Source organism: Somniosus microcephalus, chromosome 6 (genome assembly GCF_052327205.1).
Source record: "Somniosus microcephalus isolate GS21.2 chromosome 6, FLI_Smic_1.0, whole genome shotgun sequence".
Classification (NCBI taxonomy): domain Eukaryota; kingdom Metazoa; phylum Chordata; class Chondrichthyes; order Squaliformes; family Somniosidae; genus Somniosus; species Somniosus microcephalus.
In genome coordinates this window covers 91,197,519-91,215,962 of record NC_140992.1, presented here as the reverse complement: position 1 = coordinate 91,215,962, position 18,444 = coordinate 91,197,519, and the positions used below count along the sequence as shown (strand labels likewise).

The following is an 18,444-nucleotide window of genomic DNA, read 5'->3' as shown; positions in this document are numbered from 1 at the left end:
ATTCTCACAGACAGCAAACCAGGAAATAAAAAGCACTGATTATCAATTCACTTTTTAAAATTTTTCCAGAGAACAAAATAAAGATTGGAACATACACATGGGGTTAAGGTAGAAGCTGAAATATCATTAAAAAACTTTTAAAATATATATTTTTAAAATTATTTTAAAAATCTAGTACTTTTCTATCATAATGGAGAAATTTGACATGACAAAAATATAAAATTCATTTTTCAGGGCAGAACGGTTGTTCAGCAGTCAAGACACCATTAAACCCCAGTTACACCTATTCCAACAGGGCTTAACTTTTTATGGGGTGTTTAACAGTGATATTACAGTGGAAAAGCTTAAGTTTTCATCAGTTCAACTGATTACCGGCTATGGGGAGTTCCACAGCCCAGCCTGTGGCGGAGCAGGGAATGACTGACCGCAACTTCAGGATTTCCACATTTAGCTGCACATGCTCTAAATCCTGAAGTTACAATCAGTTTCAGAGGGGTAATGACAGTGAACGCTAACAGTTCGTTGTCATTATCACTGCAAAATCCAGGCCAATGTAACTGTGAAGTTGTCTATTTGCTCCACTGGTGACCAAAGATTATAGCTTTTTACCCACCCAATAAGATTACAGAGATTGAATGAATGACCAACAACAAGCTACAAGGGACAAGCCTCTATATAATTTTTTATCTGATGTACATTCAACCAGAGCCATCAGATTCCTAGTCATCAGGTAAGAATTTAAAATGTATTTATATGTGATCAGAGCTGATGGTTACGGTCACGGAAGGAGCGTTAACGCGGCCAGAAATCCTTCCACCACTTCATACAGTTCCCCAAAGGGAACAATGTGAAGACACATAAAGAAGAAGAGCTTAGGCGCCTGTGTAAATCATAATTGTTGAGGCCACTAAACTGCCAAAAATGCTGAACTGAAACTGCCCCAGTGTTTACCTTGGACATGCTGATTGCATCTCAGATGACATTGTGTGAGGCTGGCTTGAAATCTCTACAGAAGCTGCAATCAATGCATATTTGTTCAGGACAAACATCATTAAGCCTTGAAAAAAATCACTCAAAGGAAGCCCGAGAATGAGATGTTGGCCAATTGTTAATGGAAGGGGGGGGTGGCGAGAAGTAGAGAGACAGGCTCTCAACATCACCACCTGCAGGAAAATGTGTGAAGGCCAACTGAAGAGAATACATTTCATGTACTGCACCCTGCTCAAACTCCACAGATCCCACCCCTCCATACCAGATGACTACTGCAGGAACTGTGACCAGATACACATCTCTAAACATATCCTGATCATACACTTACATTCAGTCATTCTGGACAATGGTCTGGGCACCCACAAGAACCATTACTGTTGGGCCTATTCACAATGAGCAGGCTAGCACAACCCTTGCTATTCGCTCTGTAATGGAATGCAACCTTTCTCACAGTGTGGCTGAAGCATGCAGCAGGTTTGTTGGGTTTGGAAATCAGAACTGAGTGCTCCAAACCACAGTTGTTCTCGTTGAGAAATTAACTGATTTGTATACATGTAAATGAAAGTAAATCTATTTATATTAACATGTCTGGCAGTAGGTTAGTAGGTTAGTAGTTCAGGCCCAACAAACCATTTGAGCTTGGCTCTCCTCTTGTTAAGTCGATGTATGTACGCCATCCTGTTTTATAATCTACTGGGCCATCTAGAATCCCCAGTTAAATAACATTGTAACCAGAAATATTCTATTTTCAAAAGAGAGAGAAATCAAAGCATGAACTCAACCGATTCTGAGACACTGAAGACTATAATAAACGGTTACTTAACAAGCACCACTGATTTCAGCTGAAGAGATTCCTGAGCCTGACCTGAAAATTCATGACCCAATTCCCCAATTAATCGGATCAAACTGCTCACAGTGTTATAGTCAGGCTGATAAAGAGCGTTGGACAACAGTCTCCACATGTTTTTGAACTCAGTGAGGACAGATCTGCCCAAGCTCCAGCTCTTCTGTTTCTGAAGACTTAAAGATGTCAACTGATTTCAGCGGATACTGGAAAATGATAACCAATGAGAACTTCGAAGAGTACCTGAAAGCGCTAGGTAAAATCCGACCATTGGTGTCTGTGTAACCAGAACTTTATAGCTTTGTACTCAGTAGTTGGCACAATATTTAAACTGATGCTTTGAGAATTAACAATAAGATGGAACATTTGAAATCATTGCAATTTTCAATAATGTGCAATCCTGTATGTTCTGTGTGTATTTTAGGGTGTAGACAATTTAAGTGGATCTTCATCTTTTAAAGGGAAGTTGTTGCTGATATTTATTAAAAACACATTATTAAAGCCTCATTACAATACTTCAAAAGTGCTTCATTGGTTGTGAAGAGCTTTGGGACGTCCTGAGGTCATGAAAGGTGCAAGTCCTTCATTGATACGAATTCAGCGCTGAGCGCGAGCAAATAATTGCAGCAGATTGCACATTTATAACAATGCGGGAACTCGGATCTGAGCCTTCATTTCGATCGCCAGTATTATACTGCACGCCAGATACGGTGCAAAGTTAACGGAGGCAACTTGTAATACTGTATTAACTGCATATGGAATATTTAATAGATATATGTGAGAGAATGATAATTGAAATGAAATTCTCTATGTAAGATACAATTTTCACCTAATAATGTGCAGTGCAAAACTCAGTGTGTCGTCTTGTTTTAGTTGAACACAAATGCTATTCTGCTATTTTTGCAGATGTAAACGTTGCTTTGCGGAAAATTGCGGTTTTGCTGAAACCAGACAAGGACATTGCTCAGAAGGGAGACCACGTAGTCATTAAAACCATCAGCAGCCTCCGTAATTATCTCATGGAATTCGATATTGGCAAGGAGTTTCCTGAGGACTTATCCGGAATAGATGATCGCAAATGTATGGTAAGCATTGTGCAGCCACCGTGTCACAAGATCTAAGAATATCCTGTCAAGCTTCTGATCAAGATGGATTTGGATATTAACTTTGTGAATAAGAAAAATTGCCAAAACTAACCAAAGACCAATCAGTGGTTGACTCTTAACTGCCCTCTGAAATGGCCTAGCAAGCCACTCAGTTGTAAAAAAAACACTACGAGAAACAATAAGAATAAAACCGGACAGACCACCCGGCAACGACCTCACCACCAGTTATGGACACCCAGCCCAGTCGACCCTGCAAAGTCCTCCTCACCAACATCTGGGGGCTTGTGTCAAAATTGGGAGAGCTGTCCCACAGACTAGTCAAGCAACAGCCTGACAGTCATACTCACAGAATCCTAGGGGGTGATTTTGCCAATGGGGACGTGATGGAGGCAGGACTGCAGCTTGTCAGGTTTTAGTCCCGCCTCCATCGAAGTCCGGCCAACCCACGTTATTTGCCCTTGCTTGACCTTAGCGGGTTTAGCAGGCCAATTAAGGGAAAGCTGGTGACAGAGAATGTCAGCGTATGACGTTTCATCTGTCAAAATTTTTTGACAGATGAATTGTCATCGTTTGACAGCATTGAGAATATCCGCCTCCCCAGGGCTGGCACAATCTCCCCCCTACCTTTCAGCCAATGTCAAAATCTATTCCAACACCATCCCTGGGTATGTCCTGTCCCACCAGCAGGACAGACCCACCAGGGGTGGCGGCGCAGTGGTATACGGTCGGGAGGGAGTGGCCCTGGGAGTCCTCAACATTGATTCCGGACCCATGAAGTCTTATCGCTTCAGGTCCAGCATGGGCAAGGAAACCTCCTGCTGATTACCACCTACTGCCCTCCCTCAGCTGGTGAATCAGTACTCCATGTTGAACACCATTTGGAAGAAGCATTGAGAGTAACAAGGGCACAGAATGTACTCTGGATGGGGGACTTCAATGTCCATCAACAAGAGTGGCTCAGTAGCACCACTACTGACTGAGCTGGCTGAGTCCTGAAGGACATAGCTGCTAGACTGGTTCTTTGGCAGGTGGTGAGAGAACAAACATGAGGACAAAACCTACTTGACCTCATCCTCACCAATCGTGTTGTGTGGCACTACCACTGTGCTAAATGGGATAGATTCAGAACAGATCTAGCAGCTCAAAACTGAGCATCCATCAGACGCTGTGCGCCATCAGCAGCAGCAGAATTGTATTCCACCATAATCTGTAACCTCATGGCCCAGCATATTCCTCACTCTACCATTACCACCAAGCCAGGAGACCAACCCTGGTTCAACAACGAGTGTAGAAGAGCATGCCAGGAGCAGCACCAGGCGTACCTAAAAATGAGGTGCAACCCGGGGAAGCGGTAACACAAGACAACAGCATGCTAAAAAGCGGAAGCAGCATGCTATAGACAGGGCTAAGCAATCCCACAATCAACGGATCAGATCAAAGCTCTGCAGTCCTGTCGCATCCAGTCGTGAATGGTAGTGGACCATTAAGCAACTAACGGGAGGAGGAGGCTCCAAGAATATCCCCATCCTCAATGATGGTGGAGCCCAGCATGTGAGTGCAAAAGACAAGGCTGAAGCGTTTGCAACCATCTTCAGCCAGAAGTGCCGAGTGGATGATCCATATCGGCCTACTCCCGAGGTCCCCACTATCACAGAAGTCACTCTTCAGCCAATTCAATTCACTCCACGTGATATCAAGAAAAAGCTGAGTGCACTGGATACAGCAAAGGCTATGGGCCCCGACAACATCCCGGCTATCGTGCTGAAGATTTGTGCTCCAGTACTAGCCGCACCTCTAGCCAAGCTGTTCCAGTATAGCTACAACACTGGCATCTATCCGACAATGTGGAAAACTGCCCAGGTATGTCTTGCCCACAAAAAGCAGGACAAATCCAACCCGGCCAATTACCGCCCCATCAATCTACTCGCAATCATCAGCAAAGTGATGGAAGGTGTCATCGACAGTGCTACCAAGCAGCACTTACTCACCAATAACCTGCTCACTGAAGCCCAGTGTGAGTTCCACCAAGACCACTTGGCTCCCGACCTCATTATAGCCTTGGTCCAAACATGGACAAAGGAGCTGACTTCCAGAGGTGAGGTGAGAGTGACTGCCTTTGACATCAAGGCTGCATTTGACCGGGTGTGGCACGAAGGACCTCTAGTAAAACTGAAGTCAATGGGAATCGGGGAAAATGCTCCACTGGCTGGAGTCATACCTAGCACAAAGGAAAATGGTTGTGGTGGTTGTAGGTCAATCATCACAGCCCCAGGACATCACTGCAGGAGTTCCTCAGGGCATTGTCCTAGGCCCAACCATCTTCAGCTGCTTCATCAATGACCTTCCCTCCAACATAAGGTCAGAAATGGGGATGTTCGCTGATGACTGCACAGTGTTCAGTGCCATTCACAACTCCTCAGATAATGAAGCAGTCCATGCCCGCATGCAACAAGACCTTGACGACGTTCAGGCTTGGGCTGATAAGTCGAAGGTAACATTCGCGCCACAGAAGTGCCAGGCAATAACTATCTCCAACAAGCGAGAGTCTAACCACCTCCCCTTGACATTCAATGGCATTACCATTGCCGAATACCCCACTATCAAAACCCTGGGGGTCACCATTAACCAGAAACTTAACTGGACCAGCCACATAAATACTGTGGCAACAAGAGCAGGTCAGAAGCTAGGTATTCTGTAGTGAGTGTCTCAGCTCCTGACTCCCCAAAGGCTTTCCACTATCTACAAGGCACAAATAAGGAGTGTGATGGAATACTCTCCACTTGCCTGGATGAGTGCCGCTCCAACAACACTCAAGAAGCTCGACACCATCCAGGACAAAGCAGCCCGCTTGATTGGCACCCCATCCACCACCTTAAACATTCACTCCCTCCACCAGCGGCGTACCGTGGCTGCAGCGTGTACCATCTACAGATGCACTGCAGCAACTCGCCAAGGCTTCTTCAGCTGCACCTCCCAAACCCGTGACCTCTTCCACCTAGAAGGACAAGGGCAGCAGGCACATGGGAACACCATCTCCTCCAAGTTCCCCTCCAAGCCACACCATCCAGACTTAGAAGTATATCGCCGATCCTTCATCGTCGCTGGGTCAAATCCTGGAACTCCCTACCTAACAGCACTGTGGGAGTACCATCACCACACGGACTGCAGTGGTTCAAGAAGGTGGCTCACCACCATCTTCTCAAGGGCAACTAGGGATGGGCAATAAATGCTGGCATTGCCAGCGATGCCCTGATCCCATAAACAATTTTTAAAAAAAATCTACCTGTCGCAGATGCATCTGTCCCTGACAGTATTGGTAGCAGTGACCTCCGCACAGTCATTGTGGAGACAAAGTCCCATCTTCACACTGAGAACACCCTCCATCGTGTTCTGTGGCACCACCACCCTGCTAAATGGGATAGATTCAGAATAGATCAAAATTGGGCATCCATGAGGTGCTGTGGGCCATCAGCAGCAGCAGAATTGTATTCCACCACAATCTGTAACATCATGGCCCGGCACATCCCTCACTCTACCATTACCATCAAGCCAGGGGACCAACCCTGGTTCAATAAGGAGTGTAGAAGAGCATGCCAGGAGCAGCACCAGGTGTATCTAAAAATGCGGTGCCAACCTGGGGAAGTTGCAATGTAGGACCACATGCTAAAAAGTGGAAGCAGCATGCTATAGACAAGGCTAGGCAATCCCACAATCAACGGATCAGATCAAAGCTCTGCAGTCCTGCCACAGCCAGTCGTGAATGGTGCTGGACCATTAAACAACTAACGGGAGGCGGAGGCTCCGTGAACATCCCCATCCTCAATGATGGTAGAGCCCAGCATGTGAGTGCAAAAGACAAAGCTGAAGTGTTTGCATCCATCTTCAGCCAGATGATCCATATCGGCCTTCTCCTGAGGTCCCCACCATCACAGAAGCCAGTCTTCAGCCAATTTGATTCTCTCATTGTGATATCAAGAAACGCTGAGCGCACTGGATACAGCAAATGCTGTGGACCCCGACCACATCCTGGCTGTCGTGTTGAAGACTTGTGCTGCAGAACGAGTCGCGCCTCTAACCAAGCTGTTCCAGTACAGCTATAACACTGGCACCTATCCGACAATGTGGAAAACTGCCCAGGTATGTCCTGCCCACAAAAAGCAGGGCATATCCAATCCGGCAATTATCGCCCCATCAGTCTACTTTCAATCATCAGTAAAGTGATGGAAGGTGTCGTCGACAGTGCTATCAAGCAGCACTTACTCACCAATAACCTGCTCACTGATGCCCAGTTTGGGTTCTGACAGGACCACTCAGCTCCAGACCTCATTACAACCTTGGTCCAAACATGGACAAAAGAGCTGAATTCCAGAGGTGAGTTGAGAGTGACTGTCTTTAGCATCAAGGCAGCATTTGACCGAGTGTGGCATCAAGGAGATCTAGTAAAACTGAAGTTAATGGGAAAACTCTCCACTGGCTGGAGTCATACCTAGCACAAAGGAAGACGGTTGTGGTGGTTGGAGGTCAATCATCACAGCCCCAGGACATCGCTGTAGGAGTTCCTCAGGCCCAACCATCTTCAGCTGCTTCTTGACAGATCATCCGCATCCCTGGGCCATTTGCCCAACTTCTGCCCAGTGAATGCCCATGAAATTCTTACGACTGGTACCAGCGTAAGAGTTTAAATGAATATATTTTTAAAAAAATCAATTATTTAAACATTAAAACACCTGTAAAATAAGGTACGGTTATTTTTAGTCCCTTTAAAACTTTTACATTTATTTTTCAAAAAATTTAATTTTTGTTTTAAATATTTAATTAAATGGCATTTTAATTCATTTTAAATGTATTTTTTTTATTTGATGTGTACATGTAATTTTTGGGGTATTCCCATTCATGCTTAGGGGTTTCCGTACATACGAAATCCAAATAAGCATGAATGGGGTTCCCCTTTCATTCATTGGGCCAGCCCATGCAAGCGCCACTAGGATACGTGGGCCTCTACCCACGCGTACCTGAAGAGGCCGAGTAGTGCGAGTAGCCAGGGATCCCGAGGCCCCAGGTAGGCGCGGATCTTTGTGGAGCGAAGCCTCCGACCGCAAATTCAGGGCCATTGTATTTGTTTAAATTTAAGTCAATTATTTGAAATTCAGATTTTACAGGATTTATTATCGATATTTATTATCAATACAAACTTCAAAATTTTACATATCACATGCCAATGATTGCACCAGATGTCTTAACTCTAAAAACCATGCTTTGTTGGAATGTAAATGTGGAAATTTCAGGTAAAATTAAGAAAATATTGAACATTTCTGATTGAACAATTTCTGATGATCTTCCACAAATGACTTACTGAACTATAGGCATAAGGACTTCTCACAGTATTTAAGGTACCAAATTAATTTTGCAGGATGTAGAACAATCCATGAATTGGCCACTCATGTTCCATTCATTTCATGGAGCTGAACCATAGCTGTCTTAACACAGCATTAGAAAATGAGGGCTGATTAGTAGCTGAATTAAAATAAATCCAATATTGAGCATTTTAGATGACTATGGGAGAGTGGCTTTTCACAATTTTGTAATTGGGGCTACAACTGGCATGCAGAACTATGAAATCTATGAAAAGTGCTCCTGAAATAAGTCCTTAGATTAATAAGGAAAAATTACTTATTATTGTCAATCAATAAATCAAGTGCAAGTCTGAAACCTATGTTGCATTTTAGTTTTTTGTTATGTGCATTTGACATTGTTTTAATGTTTTTTCCATTTTAGACCACAGTGAATTGGGATGGGGATAGACTTGTGTGTGTACAGAAAGGAGAGAAACAGGGCCGAGGATGGACTCACTGGATAGAGGGTGATGAACTACACCTGGTATGTCATTTGTTGATAAATAATGTGGTGCTATTTATATTATGGAGAATTTGTATTTTTGAAAGTAATTACAATTTACTTATGTTTGAAACTTACCACATTTATATTTCAAACACAATGATCTCATTAATATTAGTAGCTGTTGTATAATGTCTAGAATACAGGGAGGGAATTGCATCACCAATCTCATCAATAGGTGCAAATATTCTGAGTAAACTTCTTACAGCTTGTAAGTGTTGTTGGTATCCAGAGATAGGAATTTTACTCTATATATTATATATTAAGGAGGAAAATACAAAGTAAGTGCAGTCAGTTGTGATCTTATCACTGAAGACTTAAGCTATTAAATGATTCACAGAAACACAAAAGAGTATTTTGTAATCGACCTAGTCAACACCAGTACAGCCAAAATAGTAATACTGGTTTGAGATTAACCTCGACTTGAACAGATCTTATCAGCTATGGATAAATCATTATTCCCCTCCCATTTGCAGGGAATGGTAATTCATGAATCTGATAAGGTTTTATTATGGGAGTCAAACCTTATGGTACTGCTGTTTCTTCACTCCCCCTTCCAACGTCGCCTGGTTTCTGCTTTTCCAGATTATACAAAAGATCTTGCAGAAGATTTTGTTTCCTGCAAAATTAATTAGGAATCTTAAACATTAAAACAAATAAGTCTGTATTTGGCTAAAGGCAAGCCTGGTCACAGACTAGACATTTGTAATGTGTTGCATCTCTCCAGCCACACAGACAGGTGTTTCTTTCTCTTATAAGATAGAAATAAAATTATCAGAATAAGTTTACCTGCATTACTCTGGCATAATTCCCAGTTGCTGACTCAAGAGTGGCATGAGTAAATGGCAAAGGGCACGTTATCTGTCCACACTACATGTAAAGCCATTGCTTTTTTAACCGATTGATTGGCCAAACGTGGACAAGAATCTAAATTGGTAAATAAACCCAGAATTCTAATTCCAGAGGTAGATCTTATTTAGTTAGTAAACTTTAATGGTAGCTGTTTGTATTCATTAAATGGTTCACTTTGTAGTAAATGTGCATTTTTCAACTTTGAATTTAGTAAATCCAAAAGAAAAGTCTTAGGGGTCGATTTTAACTCCGGTGCGGGAAATTGGCGGGTTCCCCGAATTCAGTGATTCCCACACGATTCTAAATGGGTCTGTGAGATTGATACAATATTAACTCAATTGGCCAATTGATTTCCAGCGTGTGGGAAGCCTTGGCAATTGAGTATTTCCAGTCAGAAAGTCGCAGAATATGACGTCATCATTGCTGCTGCTTTTAAGGTCCACAGCAAGCCTTGCTTCCTCTGCAGGCTCCCAAACGTCACCATTAAGATGGCACAGGAGCCTGCAGGAGCAATGGCCAGCGGGAGGGCCAGATCTGCCCCAAAATTTGATGAGGCTTCACTCCAGGCATTACTAGATGGTGCTAGGGCCCACAGGGCGGTCCTGTTCCCTTCTTCAGGGAGGAAGAGGCCTCCCAGTCAGACCAAGGCTGTGTGGCTACAGGTGGCAGGTCAAGTCAACTCCTTGGGGCTCACACGAAGAACGTGGTTGCAGTGCAGGAAAATATTCCATGACCTTCTTCGCACTGGAAAAGTAAGTACTGTATGAAGTTTCCATCACCCTCGATCTGATCCCCATTGCCTTTCCTCACCAGCACTCAGCTTTAGCAATCTCTTCCTGCACATCCCAATAGACACTCACATCCATGCACCCTTACCCATTCCCTCTCTCTCTATGCTCACATTCACAGAACTATTCCACCATGCAGCCCTCACACTCCCTCTCACTCTGATGCTTTGAACACAACTGACTACACACAGGGAGGGCCCTTGGTCTTGCAACCTCATTCCATCTTTGTCTCTTTCTAAGTATCTATGCTATGCAACCTCTGCACTCATTCCTTCATTCTCACTCAACCTCCACTTGTCTCCCTCATTGCAGGAAAAGAGAGCTCACAACAGGAGAGAGCGAGCCAGGACAGGAGGAGGGCCGCCCTCAGTAGCCCAGCTCACCCCCTGAGAGGAAGGCGTCCTGGAGATTGCCGGGGCTGACCGAGATGCAGAAGTTGGGGAAGGACAGACAGGAGCATCCCCGCAAGCTGGTGACAGAATAGTTTTCCCTCTCTCTCATTGGCATTGCATGAGTCGCTGATAATGATTCTGAAGCTACATCATATGAACTTATGATCATCTGCAAAATGCAATGTGCATGTAACCTTGGCATCACATCTCTAACTTTTTCCTTGACTCCCCCACAGGACCATCGAGAGCCCCCGTCCCCAGTGTGCAGGAGGAAGAGCCTGAGCAGCCAGACTCCTCAGAGGAATCTGCAACCTCTGAGGGTGCAGCGTCAGCAGAAATAAGCGCACCCAGCACCAGCGCAGACACTCACACCTCGGTGGGACCTTCGGGACATAGAGAAGAGTTGTCACCTGGTGTATCACAGCTCACAAGTGAGCATCAGCAGATTGTGGAGACAGGGACAGCAGTGGAGCGTCCTCGTCGGAGGGCGCAGGACTCTGCCAGCTCGGCTCAGCTGCATGTCGACCCTCTGCCTCTGGGTCCATCCATAAGATCAGAGGTGATGGAACTCCATGCACAGATGCAGGAGTCTCTGGCAGGTTTTGTCTCCAGGGTCGCTGCGAGTGTGCAGCGAATGGAGGAGTCCATAACGAACATGAGCAGAGCTTTTGTGGAGTCAGTGGCGCATGAACGCATCAATACTGAAAGGATGGCTACCTACGTGGAAATGATTGCTGCCTCCATGGTAAGGCTGGCTACGGTAGAGGAGAGGAGGGCTACGGCCATGGAGGAGGTTAGTCGTCAGGGTATGGAAAACATGGTGAGTGTTCAGAATAGAAAGACATCTCTTGAGGAGCGATGGGCATCTATTGAACAGAGAAACCAGACCTTCATGGAAGTCCTTCTGAGTAGGACTGCCATTGCAGGTACGGGTCCCCATGGCCCCCCTGATGTGCAGCAAGCTGCTCTCAAGCCACTTGCAGGCACTGAGGGGGACCTGACCCATGAGAGGGAGGTTGGTGGCAGACCTCAAGGAAGTGGGGGCTCCTCTCCAAGTGCTCACACTTCCATGCCACTGCAGAGCCCTCGGTCAGAGCCCCGCTGGAGTCCACACCCAACGGAGATAGAGGTCTCAAGCCCTGCACAGCCGCAGGAGCAGCAGACTGCTGGTGAACCCTCACAGGCTCGCCACCCCAGAGGATGCCCGCCAAAGGTGTCGAGACAGGAGCAGCAGGAAAGTGAGCAAGGGGCCTCCACATCTGCTGAAGCCACAGGGGAACCACTATGTAGGAGCAGGCGTAAGAGGAAAATAAAGCACAAATAGTCACAAGGGTAGTCACTTGGGTGAAATGCTGTGTATTTTGTAAAAATGTCATCAGTTGTTTGTTTTTCATAAAAATTCTGATGGCAACTTCTGCAGTTGTGGTGTGTGTCATTTCGCGAATGGGGCTGGAGGTCCTCTAATGCCAAGAGGGGAAGGAAAAAAAGGCCTCCCATGCTTCTGGTAGATGCCACAGTTGAGGAAGCGCTGAGTGAAGGTGGCGAGAGGAGTCTCGCAGGAGGTCACACTGGAGAAGTGTGTGAAGCTCCAATCTTCCACAGGTGTGGTTAGGCCTGGTAAAAGTTGCCCCAGACCTGAGACAACAAAGTCCTGCCACCTGCAAATGATAGCTGATCAAATTTCCTCTTTAATGTTGGACCTGCAGCTAATAGTCAGCAAGCCAATAGTGTTCACGCCAGGTTTCACAGGCGTGATCCCGACCAGGTACGTTTTACGTGGGAAAAGGGTTAAACAGGGAAGCGCCTGTTAAAATGGGATTATAAAGGCCAATGAGTGCTGTTTACAGGCGAGACTAATTCGGGTCCATCAGACACACCTAGGTTAAAATGGTGTGGAGGCGGGAACCAGGCGGGGGGGATCCCGACCCCCAGGTTTTGCGATTTTAACCCCCCACACGCCTAAAAGCCCACCTGTCGGCTGCGTTAAAATCGAGCCCTTTAGGCTTGACAATTGTAAAAATGGCGACATTTGTAAACAGACAGTTAAGTGTAAGCCTGATCAAATTGTGATCTAATAAATTGGAATGAACATTACATGGTCAAAAACACAGGGAGTTAGCAGACACCTGAATGGAAAACATACAGGAGGCAATTTTAACCCTACCCGCACATAAAGGAGGCAATTTTAGCCCTACCCACAGGTGGAAACCAGATGGATGGGCAGTTAAAATCTCCCATATTACTTACCCACTGGAAAACCGCCAGGAACTCACTCTTCTGAATGTTCACCTGCTCTACTGAGTAGGCAGCAAGGACACCCGCCCAAAGCTGGCGGGGACCTCCTTTACGTATGCATGTTGGGTCCCAATGATGTAATCGAGTCCTGACCGCAATTGTAACTGGTGGGTATGAGCAGGGAAGCCACTGCAGCTTTCCCAACAGATAAAGACATTGGGAAGAGGACCTGGGGCCAGGAGAAGCACAAACAAGTACGTTTGTTTTGTATTTTCCTTCTGGGGCCAGGAGGAGCAGGACTGCCCCCACAAACGTGAGACAACTGAGAAGCTGATCCCATCACCTACCTAGTGTCAATGGGTGGCCTCTGAGCCATGTGATTTTCCCACCACTTCCTGCTTGTGCCAGGCGTGAAGTCAGCCAGTGGGATTTAAATGAGGTCCAGGGAATTAAAATAGTCCTGGCCTTATTTCTGGAGCAGCAGAACTCACCTCATAGCCCACCCATCCAAATCACGACTGGAGTTAAAATTGGGCCCCGTACTGATGTTACAGTTTGCAACTGTACCATGCGGTGGCCTTCATAAGAACATAAGAACATAAGAAATAGGAGCAGGAGTAGGCCAACCGGCCCCTCGAGCCTGCTCCACCATTCAATAAGATCATGGCTGATCTGATCCTAACCTCAAATCTTCTATCACTCTCCATCCCACCCGAACCCATGTGATCTCCCGGGAGAGGCGAAAAACCAGATAAAAAACCCAATGGCCAATTTGGGAGAAAAAATCTGGGAAATTCCTCTCCGACCCATCTAGGCGATCGAAACTCTTCCAGGAGATCACTCTGTCCCTATATTTTCTATAGTACTTACCTTCTGTAAAGGCGATCTCCACCCCAGCCAGGAACAGGAATAAAACCATCTCCTGAAATCTAACACAGAATTAGAACACAAGAAGTAGGAACAGAACCAGGCTACACGGCCCCTGGGCCCGCTCCACTACCCACAGGGCCATGACCATTCCGAACCTAGACTCATGTCCAATTTCCTGCCCGCTCCCCGTAACCCTTAATTCCCTTTACTTCTAGGAAAGTATCTATTTCTGTTTTAAATTTATTTAATGATGTAGCTTCCACAGTTTTCTGGGGCAGCAAATTCCACAAACCTACCACCCTCTGAGTGAAGAAGTTTCTCCTCATCTCAGTTTTGAAAGAGAAGCCCCTTATTTTAAGATTATGCCCCCTAGTTTTAGTTTCACCCATCATTGGGAACATCCTCACCGCATCCACCCGATCAAGCCCCTTCACAATCTTATATGTTTCAATAGATCGCCTCTCATTCTTCTGAACTCCAATGAGTAGAGTCCCAATCTACTCAACCTCTCCTCATATGACCACCCCCTCATTCCTGGGATTAACCGAGTGAACCTTCTTTGTACTGACTCGAGAGCAAGTATGTCTTTTCTTAAGTATGGACACCAAAACTGTATGCAGTATTCCAGGTGCGGTCTCACCAATACCTTGTATAACTGCAGCAATACCTCCCTGTTTTTATATTCTATCCCTCTAGCAGTAAAAGCCAACATTCCATTGGCCTTCTTGATCACTTGCTGCACCTGCATACTAACTTTTTGAGTTTCGTGCACCATGACCCCCGATCCCTTTGTACTACAGTACTTTCCAGTTTCTTGCCATTAAGATAATAACTTGCTCTATGATTTTTCCTGCCAAAGTGCATAACCTCACACTTTCCAGTATTGTATTCCATCTGCCAAATCTCTGCCCACTTACTTAGCCTGTCTATGTCACTTTGCAGGTTTTTTATGTCCTCCTCACTCACTACTTTCCCTCCCATCTTTGTATCATCTGCAAACTTTGATATGTTACACTCGGTCCCCTCCTCCAAATCGTTAATATAGATTGTAAAGAGTTGGGGACCCAGCACTGACCCAGCACTGACCTCTGCGGAACACCACTAGTTACTGATTGCCAGTCTGAGAATGAACCATTTATCCCAACTCTCTGCTTTCTGTTAGAGAGCCAATTCTCCATCCACGCCAGAATATTACCCCCAATCCCGTGATTTTTTATCTTGAGCAATAATCTTTTGTGTGGCACCTGCATCTTTGTTTTTACATTTAATATCTCATAATACTTTTTTTAAATCTCCATTTTTATCCCCTTTCTCCTGAGGCAAGTGGTTAATGCTAGCACCATGCTCAAGGGCCTGTTCATTATGTATAGGAATTGGACAGTGATTGTTGGTAAGCTGTTTAGCCTATGGGCTGAGACTGAACCTATGCTCACTCAGTATCCATGGATGCAGAGTTCCAGGGGTCACTGGATAATGATCAGGAGCGAGTATACTGACTGTTTTTCTTTCCCTTTCCTCACCCCATCTAAGGAAACTAAGGCTTATTGTAATTAAATAAGATAACTAAGCATAGAGCAGGGACCAAACCTAAGACCCACCTGAACTGTATGGTTCAATACCAGATTCTTATCGTTCATGTGTCTTATTCAATCTAAGAGAATCTGGCATCATCTGTGCAAGCCCAAACTCTTGTAGTTCCCAATTTCAGTACTCCATTGCCTTGTCTGAAGCTTTGCTATCTACAGTGGGATTCAAGACCAGCACAGATCCTGGATCCTCCTGATATAGACTAGGGTGACCATACGTCCCCGTCTTCTGGGGACAGTCCCCGGATGAGGTACTGTGTCCCTGGGCAAACAATAGCCCCGGAAGAATCTCCAGTTCACGAAACTCATCCCCGAATACCCTTGCTGCCATTTTATTCGAATAAGCTCCATTTAGCCTAATTGCAGCTCATGTAAATCCATGCCCACACTCAGGGACTCAGAGATGGACCGATCAACCGGGCCCACTGTTGATTGACAGATTCCCACCCCATTGGCAGTGATGGACAAATGAAAGGGAGGATCACCATTTGTTGTCTGCTGAATTGCTTTGACTGGATTGGATTCGGTTTGGTCCAATGAAAGGACAGAGTGGGGGGTGAGGGCGGCTGTGTTTGCACGGGAGGTGTGATGGCGGTGTTGTCTGTGTGAGCTGGAACCCGGGGACAGGTAACACTGAAGGTGTGTTAATGCGCGGAGTGGAAGGGTTTTAGTGTCTGCCTCTGTAACCCGGCAGACAGGGCTCGATACCTCAGTCTCACTAAGTCCTATGAGAACAGTGCCAGTCTGAGGCTAAAACATGTCTCTGTGTGTATGTGTATATTATGTCTGAGGATAGCGGAACTGCTGCACCCCGTTTCCATTATAATACTGCCATAGGCATGCAGCATAGTAACCACCACCTTAACCATCTCTGTGTCAGGGTGACCGCCCCCCCCCGCCTTCTTCCCCAGTCTGTTTGTGACAGGAGGACCCTTTACCCTTACTGTGCCAGGGCAATAAATGACTTGGGCAGTGATGTGAACAAAGAGATTTTCTGAATAGGCCATATAGGCAGTGAGTACGAAAAACTGGCGTTCCTGAACAGTGTTACTGTATTATTTATAAACAGTGTCTGAATGCGCTTCAATAGTGTGATGTCACATCCACGGTAATTATATGCACATTTGTTTTGCAGTTGTAGTGTATACGTGCAACTGTTAAAATATTGGCTGTTAATAAAATTTTACCTTGCTACGCTGCACAACCTACATGGCTACTTCGCTGTGCTCTCACCCTATGTGTCCCTAGATTCGGTTTAGGAAATGTGTTCACCCTAATATAGACATCATGCAGTGAATTTGTTCTCTGGCCAATTAGGGAGCACCCCAAAATATTATTGTTTAAAAGTATATGTAATATCCTAGATCAAATGATCTTCCAAATACATTTTATAAATGCTTAAAGAAATCAATTAATTTTAACTGTTTTATTTTCCCTCTTGCTCTCTTCCTCACCCCCTTCCAGGAACTGCGGGTTGGAGATGTAACAAGTAAACAAGTCTTTAAGAAAGTGCAGTGAAGAACCTCAGCATGTGACTGGAGACAAAAAACAATGGAGCGATGTTGACTAAAGTTGGAGGATCTCTAAAGCCTCTATACCCTTTAATATGAAGACTAAACCTGTTCATAATATCAGTGGAGACAGTAACATGGTCACCTTTTAAAATATTACAGTAGTTTAAATGCCATTTTTTATTAGCAGTGACTTGTCCAAATATATTACTCCTTGATTGAAAACTAATTTGATCTGTTAGTTGTCTCATTCTGTCTTTCTACAATTAATGTTTATTAAACTGAACATTGTGTTTGAATTTACAAGGTTTCCTCTGTGGTGTGTGCTTTTTCACTCCTTTTATCTTCTTTTCTATCTCTATCACTCTTTCTATCTCCCTCTTTTCCTATCTTTCTTTCTATCTCTCTTCTTGTCTATCTCTTTTTCTATCGTTCTCTTGTTTTCAAATCTCTTTCTTACTCATGTTCTCCTCATTCACCCACTCAATTGTGTGAATGTAAAGGAAATCTCTCTTTTTCTTCTCACTCCTAATCCACCCACTCCGGTCAGTGCAGATCAGGGAATCATTTACTAGAACTGCCTTGTTGGAAACACGATCTTCGCCCCCATTTCCCAATGTGGTGCACTTTATCCTTAGAACTGCACTTTCCCCTGCTTTTGTGACTTGAACCTTGCAACATAAATGAATTACAAGTAAATATATTTTATTAGTCAGCATATTTCAACAGCATTAGTTCAGCACTTGAATGTTAGATTGATCTTTGTTGCTGTTACAGTTCATTTCTATTTAAACGTATCGACAGTTTGCTAAGGCACTGTAAGCTTAAATCAGAATTTCTATAGGTTGTTTATAAAAGACCAATTTATAGTATTGTACTTCGGTCCATTTGATTTCAACTAAATTGGAAAATCTCTTCATTATAGCTCTTCCAAGTCTTTTATGACAAGATTTATTTTTTGTGGTCATTGCTAAATATGTTAACACATGCTTCATGCCACGAATGCTCATGATCCACACCAAAGCGTTATATGTTAATTGCTTTCCCAAAGGGATAAAGCAAGGTTGTTGTATTATACCACACATTGCCATGAAGGGGATTGGGGACACACATTAGTGCTGTATGGTAAATGTTAGTAACAAACTTTCAGTATTATACATGCCTTACTACAAAAGCAAAATATTACAAATGGTGGAAATCTGAAATAAAAACAGAAAATGCTGGGAATACTCAGCAGGTCAGACAGCATCTGTGGAGAGAGAAACAGAGTTAACGGCCGGAATTTTCCACTAAAAACAGGTGGGTTTGGAGCATGGGGGCAGTTAAATTGTTAAAAATGAGATTCACGACCTGATCCCGCCTCCAACCCGCCCAC

At 44.7% G+C, this 18,444-nt stretch overlaps 1 protein-coding gene across 1 annotated transcript; it reads left to right on the top strand.

Moving 5' to 3' along the window:
- The first annotated feature begins 211 nt into the window (after positions 1–211).
- rbp1.1 (retinol binding protein 1, cellular, tandem duplicate 1) lies at positions 212–17,377 on the top strand. Its single transcript, XM_085990520.1, has 4 exons — positions 212–2,090; positions 2,741–2,919; positions 8,716–8,817; positions 17,023–17,377. The coding sequence occupies exons 1-4, from the start codon at positions 2,018–2,020 to the stop codon at positions 17,074–17,076; spliced, it is 408 nt and encodes a 135-aa protein (XP_085846646.1). The 5' UTR covers positions 212–2,017; the 3' UTR covers positions 17,077–17,377.
- Positions 17,378–18,444: the final 1,067 nt, after the last annotated feature.

Bases quoted from the DNA above. Each gene is read 5' to 3' on its own strand.
- rbp1.1 (XM_085990520.1), top strand. From the start codon at position 2,018: ATGTCAACTGATTTCAGCGGATACTGGAAAATGATAACCAATGAGAAC. The intron at 2,920-8,715 runs GTAAGCATTGTG...TTTCCATTTTAG, and splicing joins TAGATGATCGCAAATGTATG to ACCACAGTGAATTGGGATGG. The intron at 8,818-17,022 runs GTATGTCATTTG...ACCCCCTTCCAG, and splicing joins AGGGTGATGAACTACACCTG to GAACTGCGGGTTGGAGATGT.